The 17,682-nt window shown below is 41.5% G+C and overlaps 2 protein-coding genes across 7 annotated transcripts in view; both read right to left on the reverse strand.

The window, feature by feature from the left end:
• Positions 1 to 1,994, reverse strand: part of KANSL1L (KAT8 regulatory NSL complex subunit 1 like) — a 97,702-nt gene extending 95,708 nt beyond the window's left edge. For 5 of the 6 annotated variants that reach the window (XR_012154379.2, XM_073306703.2, XM_073306704.2 and 2 more), the window contains exon 1: positions 1,908 to 1,987. The gene's annotated coding sequence lies outside the window, so the exon portion shown is untranslated. Of the gene's footprint in view, positions 1 to 1,907 lie in introns of all 6 variants that reach the window. The other variant, XM_073306701.2, reaches the window with a different exon arrangement.
• Positions 1,995 to 3,411: 1,417 nt separating this feature from the next.
• ACADL (acyl-CoA dehydrogenase long chain) overlaps positions 3,412 to 17,682 on the reverse strand; it is a 31,944-nt gene continuing 17,673 nt past the window's right edge. The window contains exons 6-11 of the mRNA XM_073306711.2: positions 16,355 to 16,519; positions 15,942 to 16,043; positions 12,337 to 12,450; positions 9,492 to 9,619; positions 7,250 to 7,336; positions 3,412 to 4,221 (exon numbers count right to left, since the gene is read on the reverse strand). Of these exons, the coding sequence (XP_073162812.1) occupies positions 4,128 to 4,221; positions 7,250 to 7,336; positions 9,492 to 9,619; positions 12,337 to 12,450; positions 15,942 to 16,043; positions 16,355 to 16,519 (690 nt within the window). The 3' untranslated portion in view covers positions 3,412 to 4,127. The remainder of the gene's footprint in view (positions 4,222 to 7,249; positions 7,337 to 9,491; positions 9,620 to 12,336; positions 12,451 to 15,941; positions 16,044 to 16,354; positions 16,520 to 17,682) is intronic.

Here is a 17,682-nt window from a genome sequence, read left to right on the forward strand (position 1 = left end):
AAACTTTTGTGTTTCCACTTGCCCAACTGGAAAACCAATACACTGCAACAATGCCTACCTTCTTCATTGTACTGTTGGGAGACTTGAAGTATCATGCACATCTATTATGCTATATAACAATTAATACTTGTAGATCACTTTGAGCTCCTTGACTGGAACGTCCTATACAAGGGCAATGTATTAATACCTCATCCAAGGCCTAGGCAGAAACTGCAGTAAAACAGCCAAGGAAAGAACAATATTCATGGGGGGGAGGGGACAAATCACAGAGGAAAGTAGAACAGCAAAGAGACCCCCCTAGAAACTAGAGGGTGCACATTCTTCTAAGATCCACACAAACTAAAAGAGGAAACTGGCTCTGTATATAGGCAGTTTCATTGTTTTTCCTGTATAATCAATGAAATAAGAAATGCACAAAGCAAACATTAAAAAGAGAAAAAAAATTCTACTTTATTTCAATTAACCTTAGGTGTTATCTGTAACTATACTAGATAAGATTTTTCAGACAGAATTGTGATTTTTCAGTATAGTATCTATCCCTTTTAAGGATAGCTTACCTCATCCTTCTCTGTATATTTCCTAAACTGTGTTATTTTTAATTTACAGCCCCACCTAGTCTAAAATTAGTTTTCTTTTATCTGATTGTATCCAACTCTATCCCATATCTGACAGAGTTCAAGTTTTAACGAGCATTTTTGTAACGGAAAATGGGAATTTTGATATGTTAAACAGTTTTATTTTTATCTCATCTATAAATTCCAGCATTTAGGAAGAAGTGGAAAGAGCAAATTTAGCCCTTCAAGGCATTTAGGGATTCAGCTCCCCTCTTCAAAAAAAAACAACTTTTCTTGGTAAAGTATCCTGCAAAGAACAAGTGACTCTCTTTTTCCACTCTCTCTGTATTACGCCACCTTCGAATCCAAAACATATTTTGAGTTTTATAGACCAAATGGGGATACCACTGTTTTCAAGAAGCTACATTTAAAACAAACGTCGTAACTGAATCCATCTGCATGTGTCTTGTTTTTTTGGGCGGAGAACGCCAGCCAACGTGAGAGGCAGGTTTCTAATTTCCTCCGCAGCGGAGGGGCCTGTATGCCTCCACGCTGGCTCTGCCGGCAGGCTGCAGTGGGTTTCCCGGGGGATACAATGGCAAACAGTGGCAGCGTGTTCGCCGCCGACGTACAGAGCAGAAAGCCAAGCCACCCCCCCTCTTCCATCGCGCCCCGACCTCCCCAGCGCATCCCCCCGCCCCACCACCGCTGTGCGCTGGGCTTTCCTTCTCGTTCCCTACGCCTATTGCAACGCAGCCGCTCCAGGCCGCCCCCAGCCAGCGGAGCCCCACTGCCCCCACAGCGGAGCCCGGCCCCCGCACCGCCGCCGCCGCATCGCCGGCTGTTTGACGCCCCCGCCGGGGGCCGGCCACGACTCCCAGCGGGGGGTGAAGCGAGGGCAGGCGGGCCCCACCCGCCTCAGCACAGCGCCCGGCCCCGCCCACTAGCGCGCACGGGCTCTTCTCATTGGCCCCGCACAGGCACAGCCCCCCACCCAGAGGCCCCGCCCCGCCAGGCCCTCGCGGGAGGGGCGGGGCCCGGAGGCAGCTACACTACGCTCCATATTCCAGCTCCCCCACGGCCCAGGCCCCGCCGCCTCCCCACAGCGTCCAAGCCCCGCCCCTGCCACTAGGCCCCGCCCCCAACCCCGCCTCTGCCTCCCCTCGCCCGCCCTGGCCCCGCCCCTCTGGCAGTTTAACACTGAGCCCGGCCCTGGGGCGCGAGGACGGGGGGGGAGGGGGGCCGCGGCCGCGGGAACCAACCGCCTCTGGGAGCCGCTGCCAAGAGGCCGGCTGGGGAGTCGCCGCCGCGGCTGTGCCCGGCTCAGGTCCCCGCAGCCCCACGCACACTCGCCTGCTCGGTGGCTCCGCTCTTCGGCGTCTCCACAGCGGCGGCGCCGCCCGCCTCCCACCCGGGCTGCGCTCTCCTCAATCTGTGCCGCTGTTTAACAGTCAGCTCCCAACTAAAGGCGGCGGGCGGAGGCGGGGCCGCGGCCGGGGGGGTAGAACTGGCCAATCTGCGGCGGGGTGGGTGGGGCTATGCAAAACTGGGGAGGGGGCGTGGCCTGACAGCGGCGTGTGGAACGTCTGGGCAGGGCGGGGGCTCTAGGATTCCGTGCCTAGCTGTGCCCCTGAGCCCGGGGAGCTACCCGCCTCCCCGGGATAACCCCAGCACGTGCACCCAGGTGGAGGGCGCCCAGGTAGCCGTGCCTGGACATAGGCCCCTGCCCCCAGTAGCTACATGTTCCCTTGGAATCTCTTCCCCCTTCATTGCTACCATCCTCCATCAGCACCTGCAAGAATCTTCTGGCTGTGTTTCTCCATTCCTGGAATAATAAAACCGGGGGGGGGGGGGGGGAGAGACAAGCAGAGACTCAAACGTGCACCCCAGCATCCTTTGCACGGGCTACCATAGCATCTCCCTGGATGCAGTGCACTAAAACTAGTGCAAAGGATTGTACGGTGCGTGCAAATGCAATTGCTAATGTTTCCAAATTCACCTAGGTATGTCTTGATGCAGCCCTATCAACTTTCAATAGACCTGCATTGCAAGGACATACACACTGTGACAAGATGGAAATAATAAGGTATACGTGTATCTGTTTGGTCCAGTTTTTGGTCCATCACCTTTAATTCTGAATGAATTTAGCATTTGTAGAATTTAATTGATTTAATGGTTGTGACGGACAGTCCTAGAGCCAGAAATCTGTTCATCCAAACAGTAATTTTAGCACCAACAGAAGCAGCCATAAGCTTTTCTTACTGCCCCAACATTTTTCAATCCTAATATGACAAGTTCACCTCTAAAGTTAAGTGGGTTGATCAGTCTCCATTCAGTTCCTGGCTTCTGTTGCTGAAACTGCCAGTAAGCTTACCACTTGTGACAATGTCCCTTTAAACCATAAACTTATATGCCATACTATAGAAACCATAATGTCAGCACAGCTTATTTCTAAAAGATAACAAACTTGTAAATGCACAGTAGTCAAATCACTAATTACACATGTGGCTTAGCAAAAAAACCACAGTTCTGTAGTTGTGTAATTCGGCTGATTCAAAGCACATATTTAAAAGCTATAAAAGCTTGTATTAGTAGCATGCTCTATTTAAATACTAAACCTCCAACTGATGATTGAAGACTTACTGAGAATTGGCCAATAGGCCTTTTACAGAGGTATTCACACAGATTATTAACAATCAGAGGATGTGCTACTCAAGTGTGTCCTTTCTTACAAACTATATCAACATATGGATTTTACTAGGGCAATTCCCAGTAGTTATTTTATAGTATTTAACTTCTGATTTTTTCAAAGAATTCAGAACATTGATATTTTGCATTTTAAATTTATTAAGCTTATTTATACAAAATAAGTACGTATTGAAATAAGGCACATTGAGTTTCATTGTAAAGCTTATTACATTTTTGTAATTCATTATAAAGCTCAAAAGTGAAAGTCACTCACTCATTTATCATCATCATAGAGGAATGCAATGCAAAAAGCCAGATAATTATAAGAGAAAAATCAAGTACATTCTCAAACAGATAAATTATTAAACAGGGGTGGCTAAACAGGGGTGGCAGTGAGTCAGTGACAGGTCCAAGTTCTACAGTTACATTTAACACTGTAAGTCCAAAGTTGTGGTTTGGTGTTGTTTACTTTAAGAAAAAAGTGGTTTCTTTGACGATCTGATTGTGTTTAATTCTGAACAGTTAGGACTGGGATTTAATATAATGACATTATGTTTCAAAGATCAAGTTAATTGTATCATTCCAAAGTGACCATACTTTTCACTACCAATACGTACGATCTTCTTGCCTCAAACTTTTTTGAATCATTCAGAGGATTGATTAGTCCTAGTGTTTTCCACCAGGAAAGACAGCATTACAAATTAATATTATTAAATATTAGAGACCACATTTTGTTATTGTAGTTTAACTACAGTACAACAGTTTTTAACAGTTCCTTTTCCTCAAAGCAGCACACTACTAATTTTACTTGCATTCTGGTGCCTGATTTAATACCGTATTAATTGTGATAGGATTCAGGAAGCAGTCTCCAGTATAGCCATGTGCCTACTTATCAATCACAATGTCTCTAGCAATGAGCTCTTTCATTATTTCATTGGTTCCACCGTAGATTGGTTGGACACGAGAATCCACAAAAGCTCTGAAAAAGTGAGAAGTAGTGGCAGAGTGAGTGGTTAAAGAGACACTTCTTGAAAATAACCATATAACAAATTCTTAGTAAATGGGAAAATCTCTCTTTAAAGATCCAGCATACTTCAAGTGTGATCTGTCTGCAGTGAGAACTCAGATCCCTCTTTCAGGATATTTTATTAAGGAGAAAACAAAAAGCATAATTCAGTTATCATCCTGGGTTGCTCAGGTTGTGATCATTTGATTAATCAAATTCCAAATAAGGGAACTTGTGCTTTAATGCTCATGTTGCAGTTTGTCAGCACTATTCTGGTAGAGAAGTGAAAACATGTGAAGCGATTATAGTCTAAGCTTAAGAGAAGAAAAAACAATTGACTCAGAAGCATGTATGAGTTTGGCAGAGTTTCTTAAGTTGAAATAGGAAAATTAGAATTTTACTCAATAGAAGTGTTCAAAATGCAACAAGTAAAATTCTAGAAACTTTCACCAATAAATAAAAAATTACAATTAAATATACTTGCTGATACCCTGTACGTAGGGCCCTACCAAATTCACAGTCCATTTTGGTCAATTTCACGGTCATGGGATTTTTTTAAAAAAAAAGAATAGTAAATTTCATGATTTCAGCTATTTAAATCTGAAATATCACAGTGTTGTAATTGTAGGAGTCCTGACTCAAAAAGGAGTGTGTGTGTGTGTGTGTGTGTGTTTTCTCGCAAGGTTATTGTAGGGGGGTTGCTGTACTGCTACCCTTACTTCTGTGCAGCTGCTGATGGCAGCGCTGCCTTCAGAGCTGAGCAGCCGGAGAGCAGTGGCTGCTGGCCAGAAGCACGGCTGCCTTCAGAGCTGGGCCCTCAGTCAGCAGCCACCAATCTGCAGCCACCCAGCTCTGAAGGCAGCAGCGCAGAAGTAAGGGTGGCGTGGTACGGGTCTTACCATCCTTGCTTCTGCGCTGCAGCTGGTAGGGCGCTGCCTTCAGAGCTGGACACCTGGCCAGCAGTCGCCACTCTCCGGCCGCCAGCTCTGAAGTCAGCGTCGAAGTGGCAATACCGTGATCCCCCTGCAACTCCCTTTTGAGTTAGGACCCCCAATTAAAGAAATTCTAGTCTCCCCCGTGAAATCTGTATAGTATAGGGTAAAACAGGGGTGGGCAAACTTTTTAACCTGAGGGCTACATCGGGGTTCTGAAACTGTATGGCCGGGTAGGGAAGGGTGTGCCTCCTGAAACAGCTTGGCCCCTGCCCCCTGACTGCCCCCCTCAGAATCCCCCCACCCATACAACCCCCCTGCTCTCCTTGTCCCCTGACTGCCCCCTCCTGGGACCCCCCCCCACCCCTAATCACCCCCCCCCCGCTCCCTGTCCCCGACTGTCCCGCCCCCTATCCACACCCCTGCTCCCTGACAGGCTCCCCAGAACTCCCACACCTATCCAACCCTGCCCCCTGACCGCCCTACCTCCAACCCATCCAACTGCCCCCGCTCCCTATCCCCTGACTGCCCCCTGGGATCCCCTGCCCCTTATCCAAGCCCCCCTTCCCCCCGCTCCCCGCCCCCTTGCCTATGCCAAGTCTCACAGGGTAAGAACATGCTTACATTTGAAACCCTGTACATCTCTGGGGAACTGTCCCAAACTGGGCACTTGGGGTTAAACATTTTTTTCCCCTTTCGTTTTTTGTGTTTCTCTTCCATAGGCTGCCTTGCAAAGTTCTATTTTATTGTTTTCTATGTCCCCCTCCTTTTTTTAATTCAAAATAATGTCTTTTATAGTCTAGAAGTAATACCTGCTGGTATTTGCTCACCCTTTCCCAATTCTTTTATCATTTTCTCCCTTCCCCATTTTCAGTTAATTTAGTGCTTGATTAACAGCTCTGAAGACTGAAACCCTTCATTTATACACAGCACATGTACAACATACGAATTGTAAGCTCGCCCACACTTACTAGTGTGCCTCTGTGCCCCAAGAAAAAGAACATCTCTAGGTCCAAGGTAGTAATTTAGGTGCCATACTCATTGAATCCATTCCTTGCTGACAGGGTTTCTAATTGTGCAGTGGGTGCTTTCTGAGAGGTGAATATTTGCCCACTAGGAAATGAACTGAAACTATCAATTCATTTCACACAAACCACTGAACATCCATCTGATGGCTGTAGCTTTTAATCACTTCTAACTTCAGCTTCATTTGAACTGGTGGCTGAACTCAACAATGAAAGGCTCTTGATCCCCAAGCCATCCAGTTCCCCTTTCCCTACCCTCCCAGTGGGTTGGGGACTGAGCTGTGCTCCTGAGCATACTATAGCCTGGGCAGCAGCATAGGGAAATGGATAAGAATCCTTGATGATTTCACTCCATGAACCACTAAACACAGCATCACAACCACAGCTCTCCCCAGAAAGTAATTTTAAAATTTAGTATCCAGGAAGATGTAAGACTCTAAGTATGGCTTTTTAAATGTTGCAGGGCTGTGGGAGATAGTTACTACCAGTACATTAACAACAGGGGCCCTACAAACCTGCATAGGGGTTGCTAGATATGCCGATACGATAATGGAACTCAGTGTACTTTAGAGTTGCTATTTACTCAAAGGATGGAACAATCATTTCAAAATGTGAACAGGCTCATGCACAATAATAAAGAGAAAAAAGTTACCTTAAAGCAGCATTAACAGGATAAAATATTATTAAAGGGACAACAACTTGAAATCAGGTCAGTTTAAAAAAAAACTGAGTTAGAAGTAATTTCTGACAATTCATCTGCCCTAAAGTCCTGCCATTTTTGAGGGTTTTGCTATGAGACTTTAAATTACTCTCTCCACCTTTTGGTGTGAGGAAGACACAAACAAGAGGAAAAGCTACCTAACTGACTGTACAGGGGAAATAGTAAAACCAACTACACAAAGGCATTTCCTTTACATGTATTGGTAAACTGCTTTGTATTAGTAGTGATTAGTTTCTCCCAGTTTACAAATACATATGAAGAAAATGCCTCATTTTACAACGCTGTTAATCTTTCATAATTCAGCACTGAAATGTTACACCCACCTTGCAACTGGATACTCCCACATGTACCCCCATCCTCCATGAAGTTGTACACACTGAGTAGCCACGCTGTTTTGGAGATCAGAAGCCCTAAAACAGCAAGAACAGAAGTTTGGTTTTGAAGCATTATGCTACTAGATCTATAAAGAAGTAAAACAAACATTTAACTATCAAATTTTCTTACATATAATAGCCATATCCAGAATGTTAGGAATTACCGTGATGAAGTTTGGTCTTTTAAAAAGAGGACCAGAAAGAAGAATAACTGGCAAATGTTTTAACTTTAACATTCAAGAATTTGGCCTTTCTTATAGAACTTTCACAAAGGAGGGCTTTCAAATACAGACAAGTTTGTTTACCTTTAGCTTATTCATGTTGTATATGCCAATCTTCGAACAGATTTTTTTTTAAAACCAATGGGGGTTCTTCCTCTGTCAGATCCTTCCTAATGTTTCTTGTTCACAGCCTTTTTCTTTTGGCAACATACTAGGATACTCTCTGTACACCAATAATATCTGGTGATGCCTTTTTTTTAAAATGCTAAGAATCACTATATTGCACTTTTTAATATAAATGCTGGCTAATAAATGCTCCAAGTATTTTCCCCCCTTCCCTACGTTTAGCTGTCTCTATAATGTTAATTTTTGTGGACTTTCCAACCAGAATTTGATACACATTTTTATCCTAGACAGAATGGGCTTTATAACTTGTTTCCTGCATTTTCTTTTTTGAAAGACTGCATGCTTGCAGAATGCAAAAAAGTAACTTCAATAATAGCAAAAAGAAATGAAAAATGATTAGTCAAGTCAATTTCCTTTTCATAGGAAAGAGTACATAAAATTCTTTCTCCTCAAGCATGCTCCACTGCAAAATTTTCTCGTGAATTATATTACACCACATTTAACCATAAAATGTCGTCTTGATGAAACTATCCATCCTAAATAGATTTTCAGATTAATTTAAATACTGTAATGGTTAACAACACAATAAAACCTATAGATCTTTCAACAGAAATCAGCAGTAAAGATGTATAATGCTTTCCAAAAATTTATCTTATTTAACTAAGCATCTACCTCCAACCAAAATAGTCAATTTTGGTTAAATCTTAAGAAAGGATATCGACTACTGTATAGTCAAATGAAGTGCAGGATACTGGTGCCAGAGAAAGAAGCAGTTTCTCTGTTCAAGCAATTTTTAAACCTATTCAAGTTCTGTGGAAAAGTTACAGAAATTCCATTACCTATATGGACAAGGCCACCAAATATTGTGGGTGTAGGCATTTTGGTGATTTTGCAAGTTTCTTGCTTCGGAAAATCCACTGATGAAAGAATTTAGGCTGGCATTAGTTATATCCTCCTCCACAAAGCTAAATGCCTCTGCTTCTGTACCAGGTATTTTGGTATAATCCGTGCCAAGAAACACTCAATCAAAATTGTTCCTTTTAATGTAAATGTTCTATCTGGATTCCTGTGGCATTTTTTGCATACTTTTTTTAAAGGATTAAAACTTATACATTTTCTGCAAATGTTCTGCCACTTTCTAGTCTTCATTTCCCCCCCAACTTTTGCAGCTAACAATCTGGCACCGGGACAAACGTATTACCTTAGATGTTTCTACTTGTCTAACTTTGTCTGGTTAAACACAAGTTAATAAATAACTGCAAAAATAGTTCCTGGGGCTTTTTCTGTCCAGTTAAAAAATGGATCGATGAAAAGGAAGAATAGCTCAATCTCAGCAACAGCAATAAAGAGGTAGCTAATTATTTCTTCCTGAAATCAGATAGTTCTCAGAAAATGGCTAGGTCAAGTACCTAACTCTTATGTCAGGATTTATCAAACATATCTAAAACTTTTATTTTATAAATATTATGCAAGGGAATCCTTGGTTTTTAAAGTATTTCAGCTGTATAATTAAATGGTTTTTAAAAACTCAAACTAATTCTCAGGTGAAAAACTATTTAAGTTGAATTTGGATCACATTGCTCAAGAGACCTTTCTCCTAAAAGCCAACACTAAGTAATTTTGAAATTATTTGATTAACCAATACCAATATTCAGTGTATGTATCTCTCTGTATACCACATGCATCACTGTAGTTGGGCTAATAAATTCTGATGTTAGATGCAGACAATGATTTAATCACATACAATGTTACCTTTAGGGCTAAAAATTTGGGTTGGTTACGCCAATGTTCTAGCCAGAAAAGTTCATATAAGTAACATTTTCAAACTGTTTTAACATGCATACCAGTATTTTGCCATGGAAGCTGTGGAGGAGTCCAGACGTTTCTTCTCATGCAGCTGGAGACAGCTGTCCACGAACGCCCGGCCCACGCAAATCTGAGTTTTCAGTTCTGCTAACTTGTGCTGCACTGTCTGATTTTTGTTGGGAGGGGAAAATGTTTTGTATTTAAAAAAAATCAGGAAATATTTTAAAACAAACCAGTGAAAGCAAAAGATGCCCATAAGGTCATTGCAAGGAAATGCCTTTAAAAAAAAAAATGCAATGTTCTGCATGAAGGAAACACCACCACAGGAAAGATGGCATACCAATACAGCAGCTAGAGTTCTGTTAAACTAAAAGCAGCTTCATTTCCATTTCTTTTAACAGACTCATTTCTGCCCATCTAATCAAATAGGATTTGCTCAGAGTCAAGGAACCTGTGAATCAAAGAAAAGCTATAAAATCTGGTCTTTCACTCACAAAGTCATGTGTTTTTCTTATTTAAAAATAAATAGATAACAGAAGTTTGAGTCTATAAATTCCTAGATTGTAAAACCCAGTGCCCTTTACCGAATGTTTCAGCAACTTGAGCTCCCCCTTCTGGTAAAAATGTGTTTCTATTCTTAACAGCTGGTAATTTCCCTAGAGAGACAAGATGGCTGAGGTAATATCTTTTATTGGACCAACTTCCTCACCCACCTTGTCTCTCTAATATCCTGGGATTGACACAAGTACAACCATACCGCATACAGGAATTTCCCTAGTTTATTAGCAGTTCCATAAAGTACTATTTTCTTCAATGTAAAATTTATTTTAAAGGTATAATATCACAATCCAAAAAACTTTTATTTATCAAATATCTTTTATTAAAGAATAATTAAAATTCAAGTCCACAGAGGGAAACGAGAGGTTCAAAGAGATACAAATAGGAATAAATGGATACAACTGAACAAAAGAAAGTTTAGACTGGCTGTCAGGGAAAGTTTCCTAACGTTGAGATCTGCTATACTGTGGAAAAAGAAGAAGTCCACTTGTAACATTACATAAAGCTAGGCTGGGCAAAAACTCAACTATGTGGTAGTAGTCCTTACACTAGCCAGGGGAATGAAAAAGACAAGTTCTTAAACTCCTATATCAGTGGGCTTCATCATTTCCTTTATCCAAGCTACAGAAACAAATAGACTGATTTCAAACCCTGTAATAAATGAATTAGGCAAGACAGCAGACTAATTAGAAAGCAGTCAGCTTTTGATTACAGACACATTTTAGCAATCAGCAATGAAAGGAAAGGAAACACAGAAAAGCACAGACTGCATGATGTTTTGATAAAAATACTTTATTTTAAAAAGTTTATTGGAGAGTGGTTGTCTTGCTTTAAAGCAAACTCTCCGCACTAAAACTAGTTTTTAAAAGAGGTATTTCCATAGTGCTAAGTATAGACATTGGAAATGCTAAATGACACCTGGAAATTATGAATTGATACTTAAGATGTCTTACTTCTAAGGGCCCAATTCTGCTCTTGCTGAAATCAATGACAGATCTGCCTTTGAGATAACAGGAAAAGGATCAGGACTCAAAACTGGGAATTCTTGACGTTTTTAGTTAGATCTCAAGGGCACATTTCAATTAACAAGGCGGCTACCGTTCTCCAACCTGTATAATTCAGTTTCTATGCATCACAAACACTAGAACTTGGCCAACGTTCTCATTAAAATGTTTAACATTTTTAAAATGTTTAACATGGTTTTCAGAATAGCCCCCCTACCTAGGGTTTTACTCTGAAACTCTTAAGATCATTCCTGTATTAAGAAAAAAAATAAGCAGTACCTTCTGAAAATTGCTACATTCGCAGGTAGAATCCCTGAGTCTGTATTTACTAGACTATGGTTAACAAAAGTTACTCTGATTAGAAAAAAAGATACTGTGAGAAGCGGAGCCTGTTTTCATGATTCTGAACAAGTAGTAGAGCCATAGTCTCAAAACTCACACCTGACTCTCATTAATGGCTGCAAGAATAATATGCACTGTGGACAATATATAACTTCTTATGTGGAGTCACTTGTGCATTTAGTTGCCTCGCAGCTGAGGAATCATTTACACTAGCCATAAAACTGAAGACTTTATAAAATAATTATTTGCTTAACACTTCACAGGCATTAAAAACAACAAGTTCCCTTCTGTGAAAAACTTGCCTAGTATCAATCTCAGGTAGGCCCCGATCCTGCAATGCACTGTGCACAGGTGGACCCCCATGCCTGGAAGTCCACCGAAGTCAATAGGATTCAGCTCATATGCAGAGGTCCATCCATGACAATGCACTGTAGGATCAGAGCCTTAGACAGTAAAATGCCATTTTATAAACAAAACTATTTTCACTATATATTCATAAACCAGGTCAGCAATGCAACATCTACTTCCAATCTGAGAGCAGCAGCAGCAGCAATGTTATCTCAAGAGCACTTAGTCATGTTCAATTTAAAACCGAATGTGAGAGAGAAAGCAGAGTCATTCCAGGTACACCTCTACCCCGATAGAACGCTGTCCTCAGGAGCCCAAAAAAAAAAAAAGTCTTACTGCGTTATAGGTGAAACCGTGTTATATCGAACTTGCTGATGATCCGCCGGAGTGCGCAGCCCCACCCCCCAGACCAGCCCCCTTTACCACATTATATCTGAATTCATGTCAGATTGGGTCGCGTTATATCGGGTTAGAGGTGTACTTGCTTCTAATCCAACTTTAGAACCTTTGAAAACAGGCAAGCAAAACCACTGGACTAACACCTCTATTGAAATGAAAATTACATATATCTATACTGATAAAGAAACAGACAAAAAGAAGGATTTCTGTCTTTTTCTTGGTTTAAGCTCACCTGTAAATGTGCAATTGTTTTCCCAAAAGCTTTTCTTTGTTTAACATAGTTCCTTGTTTCTTCGAACATGAATTCACAGCTGGCAAGTGCCATATCAGCAATCAACAGTCTTTCCTTGGAGACAGAAGTGATAAAGAATCTGAGAGTTCTTATCCAATGCAACTAATCTCAAATTTCTCTACACAAAACAGATACACACATAGGTTGGAAAACAAAAGTTTAGTTTGACTGTTAGTTTTGTTCTGTGCCATTAAGTTTTAACTAGACATATTGCATAATTGAAAATATTGTCACTCTAATAGACACAATTGTCTTGGTGGGACCCAAATTTTAAAAGTTCTTAGTGACATTCCAAAGTTTCATAAACAGGACTACAGGAAAAAAAGAAATCTAAAAGTGATATGTAATACTCCCATTGACTTAATGGAAACAATTTGGCTCAGATCTTTCAATAATTTGGTTTTCATCTTTCAGTTCAAATAAAACAGTAATGTAAATAAGTTTTAGAAGGACACTGTCTAAATCAGAGGTTCGCATACTGTGGTCCATGAGCTCTATTCAGGTGGTCCAAGGATAGTTCCCTCCAAGGTGCATGCCTGGGTGGCCGCACACAAGAGAGTGAAGAACCACCCACCTAATTAGTGGAGCCGTGCAGGCGTGGCTCCACTAATTAGGTGCCTGGACCCTGAAGAAGATGCACATGTAAGTTGAGGTGACGACCTTTGGGGGAATACGGGGTAAGTGGGCGGGCGCAGTGGGGTGAGAAGAGGGGGTGGAGGAATTTGGGATGTGCAGGGCTGCGGCAGCCAGAGAAAGAGGCGATTTTCCCCAGTTCCAGGGCTGCGGCTGCCAGGGAGAAATGGCCCTCCTTCCCCCAGCCTCAGCTCTGTGGCTGCTGTGGCGGAGGAGACCCCCTCCTTCCCAGCCCCACCTCGGCGGCTGCCGTGGCAGGGGAGAGAGAGGGCACATCCATCACATTTGAAAGGTAAGACTACGGATATTAAAATATGAGGTGTGCGCTTTTATTTGTAGAACAAAAACACAAATTATGAAGGGATTTTTCATATAGCACTTTTATCTGAAGTGCTTTACAATAGTTAGCAAATGGTACAAACAACAGATCAAAAGATCAATTAAGTGGTCCGCTGAGACCCTCAGCAATTTTCAAGTGGTCTGCGGAAAAAAGTTTGAGAACCACTGGTCTAAATACATTTAAAAGTTTGTAATTTTCTCCCCATTCTCATAAATGCTGAGAAGATTTAAACTAAGATCCATTTCCTGCAGAATTGTTTTTAGCTTAACCATGTAAATAATCTGGTTCACTATTGTAGGGGTGCTCATGAGCACTGCTGCTGTGTTTTTTTTTTGTTTTTTTTTTTCAAACCACTGAAATATTTTCTTTGAAAGAACTAAATAAATAATGTATGGAATTTGCACAGTGAAACAGTAGGTCTCATATTTAACATATAGGGTAAAATTAAGTAAACATGATTTTTATTAGATGATGTAACTACAAAGTCATAGTTTATGCTTTATGACAAAAGCAGAGTCATGGTTTTGGCATCTGAGTTTCCTCTCTGCTCTTCCAAACCTGCATTAACTGATCAACTGCGTTCAGTTTACTAATAAGACAAGCCACTTTGAGCGCTACAAAATGTTTCCACTTTTCAGTTTTTTATTGAATAGATTGAGAAAGTAGTTTATCTAGCATATATTCCCACTGGTAAGAGAGTTGCAGGTGTGCATTTTGCATTCGCCTTTAACACAAAGAAAAGTCAACTCTGCACTAAGAGGCTTATAGAGGGCAAAAAGAGCATATTTAAAACTATTGAGCTGAGTGCACAAGTGTTAAGATGATAGCACAGTTGTTCGTAGCATTCAATTTTTAAAGTCTGTTCTAATCTTGTGTTCTTCACACCCGTGCTATTGACAGAGATCTGGTCTTGAAATCAGGTATGAGAACTTGATACAATAACTCCTCACTTAACGTTGTACTTCTGTTCCTGAAAAATGTGACTTTAAGCGAAATGATGTTCAGCGAATCCGATTTCCCCATAAGAATTAAATGTAAATGGGGGGGTGGGGGGGTGGTCAGGTTCCAGGGAATTTTTTTTTCCAGACAGAAGATTATATATGTATACACACACACACACACACACACACACACACACAGTATAAGCTTTAGACAAACAATTTAATACTGGTACACAGTGATGATGATTGTGAAGCTTGGTTGAGGTGGTGAAGTCAGAGGGTGGGAAATTTCCCAGGGAACACCTTACTGCTAAATGATGAACTAGCAATTGGCTGAGCCCTCAAGGGTTAACTCATTGTGGTTAATGTAGCCTCACACTCTACAAGGTAAAAAGAAAAGGAGTACTTGTGGCACCTTAGAGACTAACAAATTTGAGCATAAGCTTTCATGGGCTAAAACCCACTGCCTATTGTATTTTCCACTGCATGCATTCGATGAAGCTATATATACATACACACAGAGAACATGAAAAAATGTGTGTTGCCATACACACTATAACAAGAGTGATCAATTAAGATGAGCTATTATCGGGGGGGGGGAAGAGAATACCTTTTGTCGTGATAATCAGGGTGGCCCATTTCCAACAGTTGACAAGAAGGTGTGAGTAACCGTAGGGGGAAAAAAAATAAGCATGGGGAAATAGTTTCACTTCGTGTAATGACCCATCCACTCCCAGTCTTTATTCAAGCCTAATTTAATGGTGACAGAGACAGAGACACACCGTGTGTGTGTGTGTGTGTGTGTGTGGTGCATTTCCCCTTTAAGTGCACTACCTTGTTAAGTTAATCAGCAAGCTGAGACCACAGCAGCTGCTACCAGGAAGCTCCCTCCATTCCTAGTCCCGTCGTGTGTCCCCCCTGCTCTATGGAGATGGAGTAAGTGGGGTGCAGGAGCAGGGGGAGGCTAATGTCCGGGTTCCCCCACCCCCACAGCAAGCAGGAGGTTTGGAGAGCAGCTCCAAGGCAGAGGGCAGGAGCAGCACATGGCCGTGGGGGGAGGGACAGCTGAAATGCCCATTAATTGATAGCCTGCTGGGCGGCTGACGCACAGGGAACTTAGGGGAGCGGGGAGCTGATAGGGGGGCTGCTGGTCCGCCCTGGTTCCAAGCCCCCACCAGCTAGCTGCAACAGGCTGCTCTTCCTGCAAGCAGTGGACAAAGCAGGCGGCTGCCAAATGAGTGATAAACGAGCACATTCCCTAATTGATCAGCAACGTAACAACGAAACAATGTTAACCAGGATGACTTTAAGTGAGGAGTTACTGTACATGTAATAATCCTTTCTGTAGCAATTATTATACCTTCCCTGACTAAAACAGTACCCTAATTATTTGAATAGAAACTATTAGATTGCAAGCTATTTCACGGATATACCAAGATGCTTCACTTTGATTTGCAGTGCAGAATTCCTACCACTAAAAAATAAAAGCATCAGCAAACTGTGGTTGTAGGCATCCTCTGAAACTGAGCTGTCTCGCCATAATCCATAAACTGCAGGTGGCAGTTCCAAGCAAAGACCAAAATAAAATCTTTGTGCTTTTCCTGAACAGTGTAGGTTTGTGTCCGTCTTACCTGAGGGAGCTCTGCCATCAAATAGTAGAACCCTTTGTTCTCTTGTCCAAGCAAGGCACTGGCTGGCAAACGTACATCTTCAAAAAACAGCTCTGCTGTGTCCTAAAAATTGTTTTAAATAAAATATCTAATATCAAACTCACTCTTCCTCAGATTTTCCTCTTATCCAGTTCCTGACTTCTACAGCCCAAATTACATATATTCCCTGGAGGCTGTTCGCTTTCAATATAAATTTCATTGAACTGCAACCCACCCTTACAGTCTAATTTAGAATATCCTGCTCTTGCAGTTAAAACTACGAACTGAAGAATTACTACAGCTACATTTGATCTGTACTTAAAGTACCCCAAGGAGTAACAAGTCCTTTTAGATTGCCTCAAAGTCTAGCACACGGTAAGGCTCAGATGACTTACCTGTGCTTTCAGGCCTATTTTTTCCAGCTTGCGTCCTTTGATGAATCCTTTCATTCCATTCTCCACCAGAAAAAGGCTGATCCCATGAGCAGGGGAGCGGGCCTCACGGTTTGTAACAGCAACCACAATCACTAAATCACTCATCCAGCCATTAGTGATGAATACCTGTAAAAAACCCACACCCCCCCAAGATGGAATAATGCTGCATGTTAGCTGGCAGGTAGCTAGGAAGAAGATTATAAAGTAGTAGTACACGAACCATCACACACTTCTACAAATGAACAGTATACAAAAAATGAAAGCTGTAAGTAAGTGTCTAAAAGGTTTATAAAGTCCAGATGCATAAAAAAAAAACACCAAAGTGCTCCAGAACAGTCTATAAAAGGAGAGATGGGCTCAAGTGGCATAATTTGGATCTGGATTGCAAACAAACACCCCAAAGCTAAAGGGTGCTGGGGTCTGAGGTTCTGGTTGACTCTACCCCATTATAAAGACAGGGGACAGATTAAAAATAAAAACCACATTTGTATTTATTTTTTAATATTCCTAAAGTTCAGAGGCATTTAAATTCAGATTTTTAATTCAGTGTTATCTCTATTATAAAGATTCCTTTTATGAACAAGAATGCCAACTAACATGCAGATGACCTCTTCCAAAAGTTAAAATGTTAAGGTATGAAGTGGAAAAATCACTGGGAGGTTCTCCATTACTATAGCAAATCTCTGTAATTCTGTACAATATGCTGTCTACTCATATTTAATATTGTATGAAACACTGACGCATGCTACAGTGGGTGGAAACTTACAGTTGCCTTCGCTGTATTGTATGTTTTAAGTCAAATTCTGATATCACACACACGACAGGCAGAATAGACACAGACATGCCAAGTATAAAAATTAGATTCATATTCGAAACTATGCCAACCAAAGAATGATTGCACTGCCTTGTCTTGCCTAGGTTCAGGCATGCAACCTATTAAGTTTATCTATTTAAAACAGTATCTTTTACATACGTATGGACAAATACATATAAACACTTATGGTTTTATTACTGCAGTGACCAAAAGCCACAATCTAGACAAGGCCCCACTGTGCTAGGCTCTGCCAACACATAGATTTAGCCCATAAATATGGCTAAAATAGGCAATTCACAGCAGGAAGAATCTTTGAAATATATTGAAATCAAAATACTATTACTACTTTGTGTTTTCATCCAAAGATTTCAAAGCATTTTTACCCATACAGACAAGAATCAGCACCACCATCACATTACAAATAGGGAAACTGAGGCCCAAGTTGGTATAGAAATGTTCTCAAAGCCCTGGTCTA

The sequence above is a fragment of the Lepidochelys kempii genome, chromosome 11 (assembly GCF_965140285.1).
Source record: "Lepidochelys kempii isolate rLepKem1 chromosome 11, rLepKem1.hap1, whole genome shotgun sequence".
NCBI lineage: Eukaryota > Metazoa > Chordata > Testudines > Cheloniidae > Lepidochelys > Lepidochelys kempii.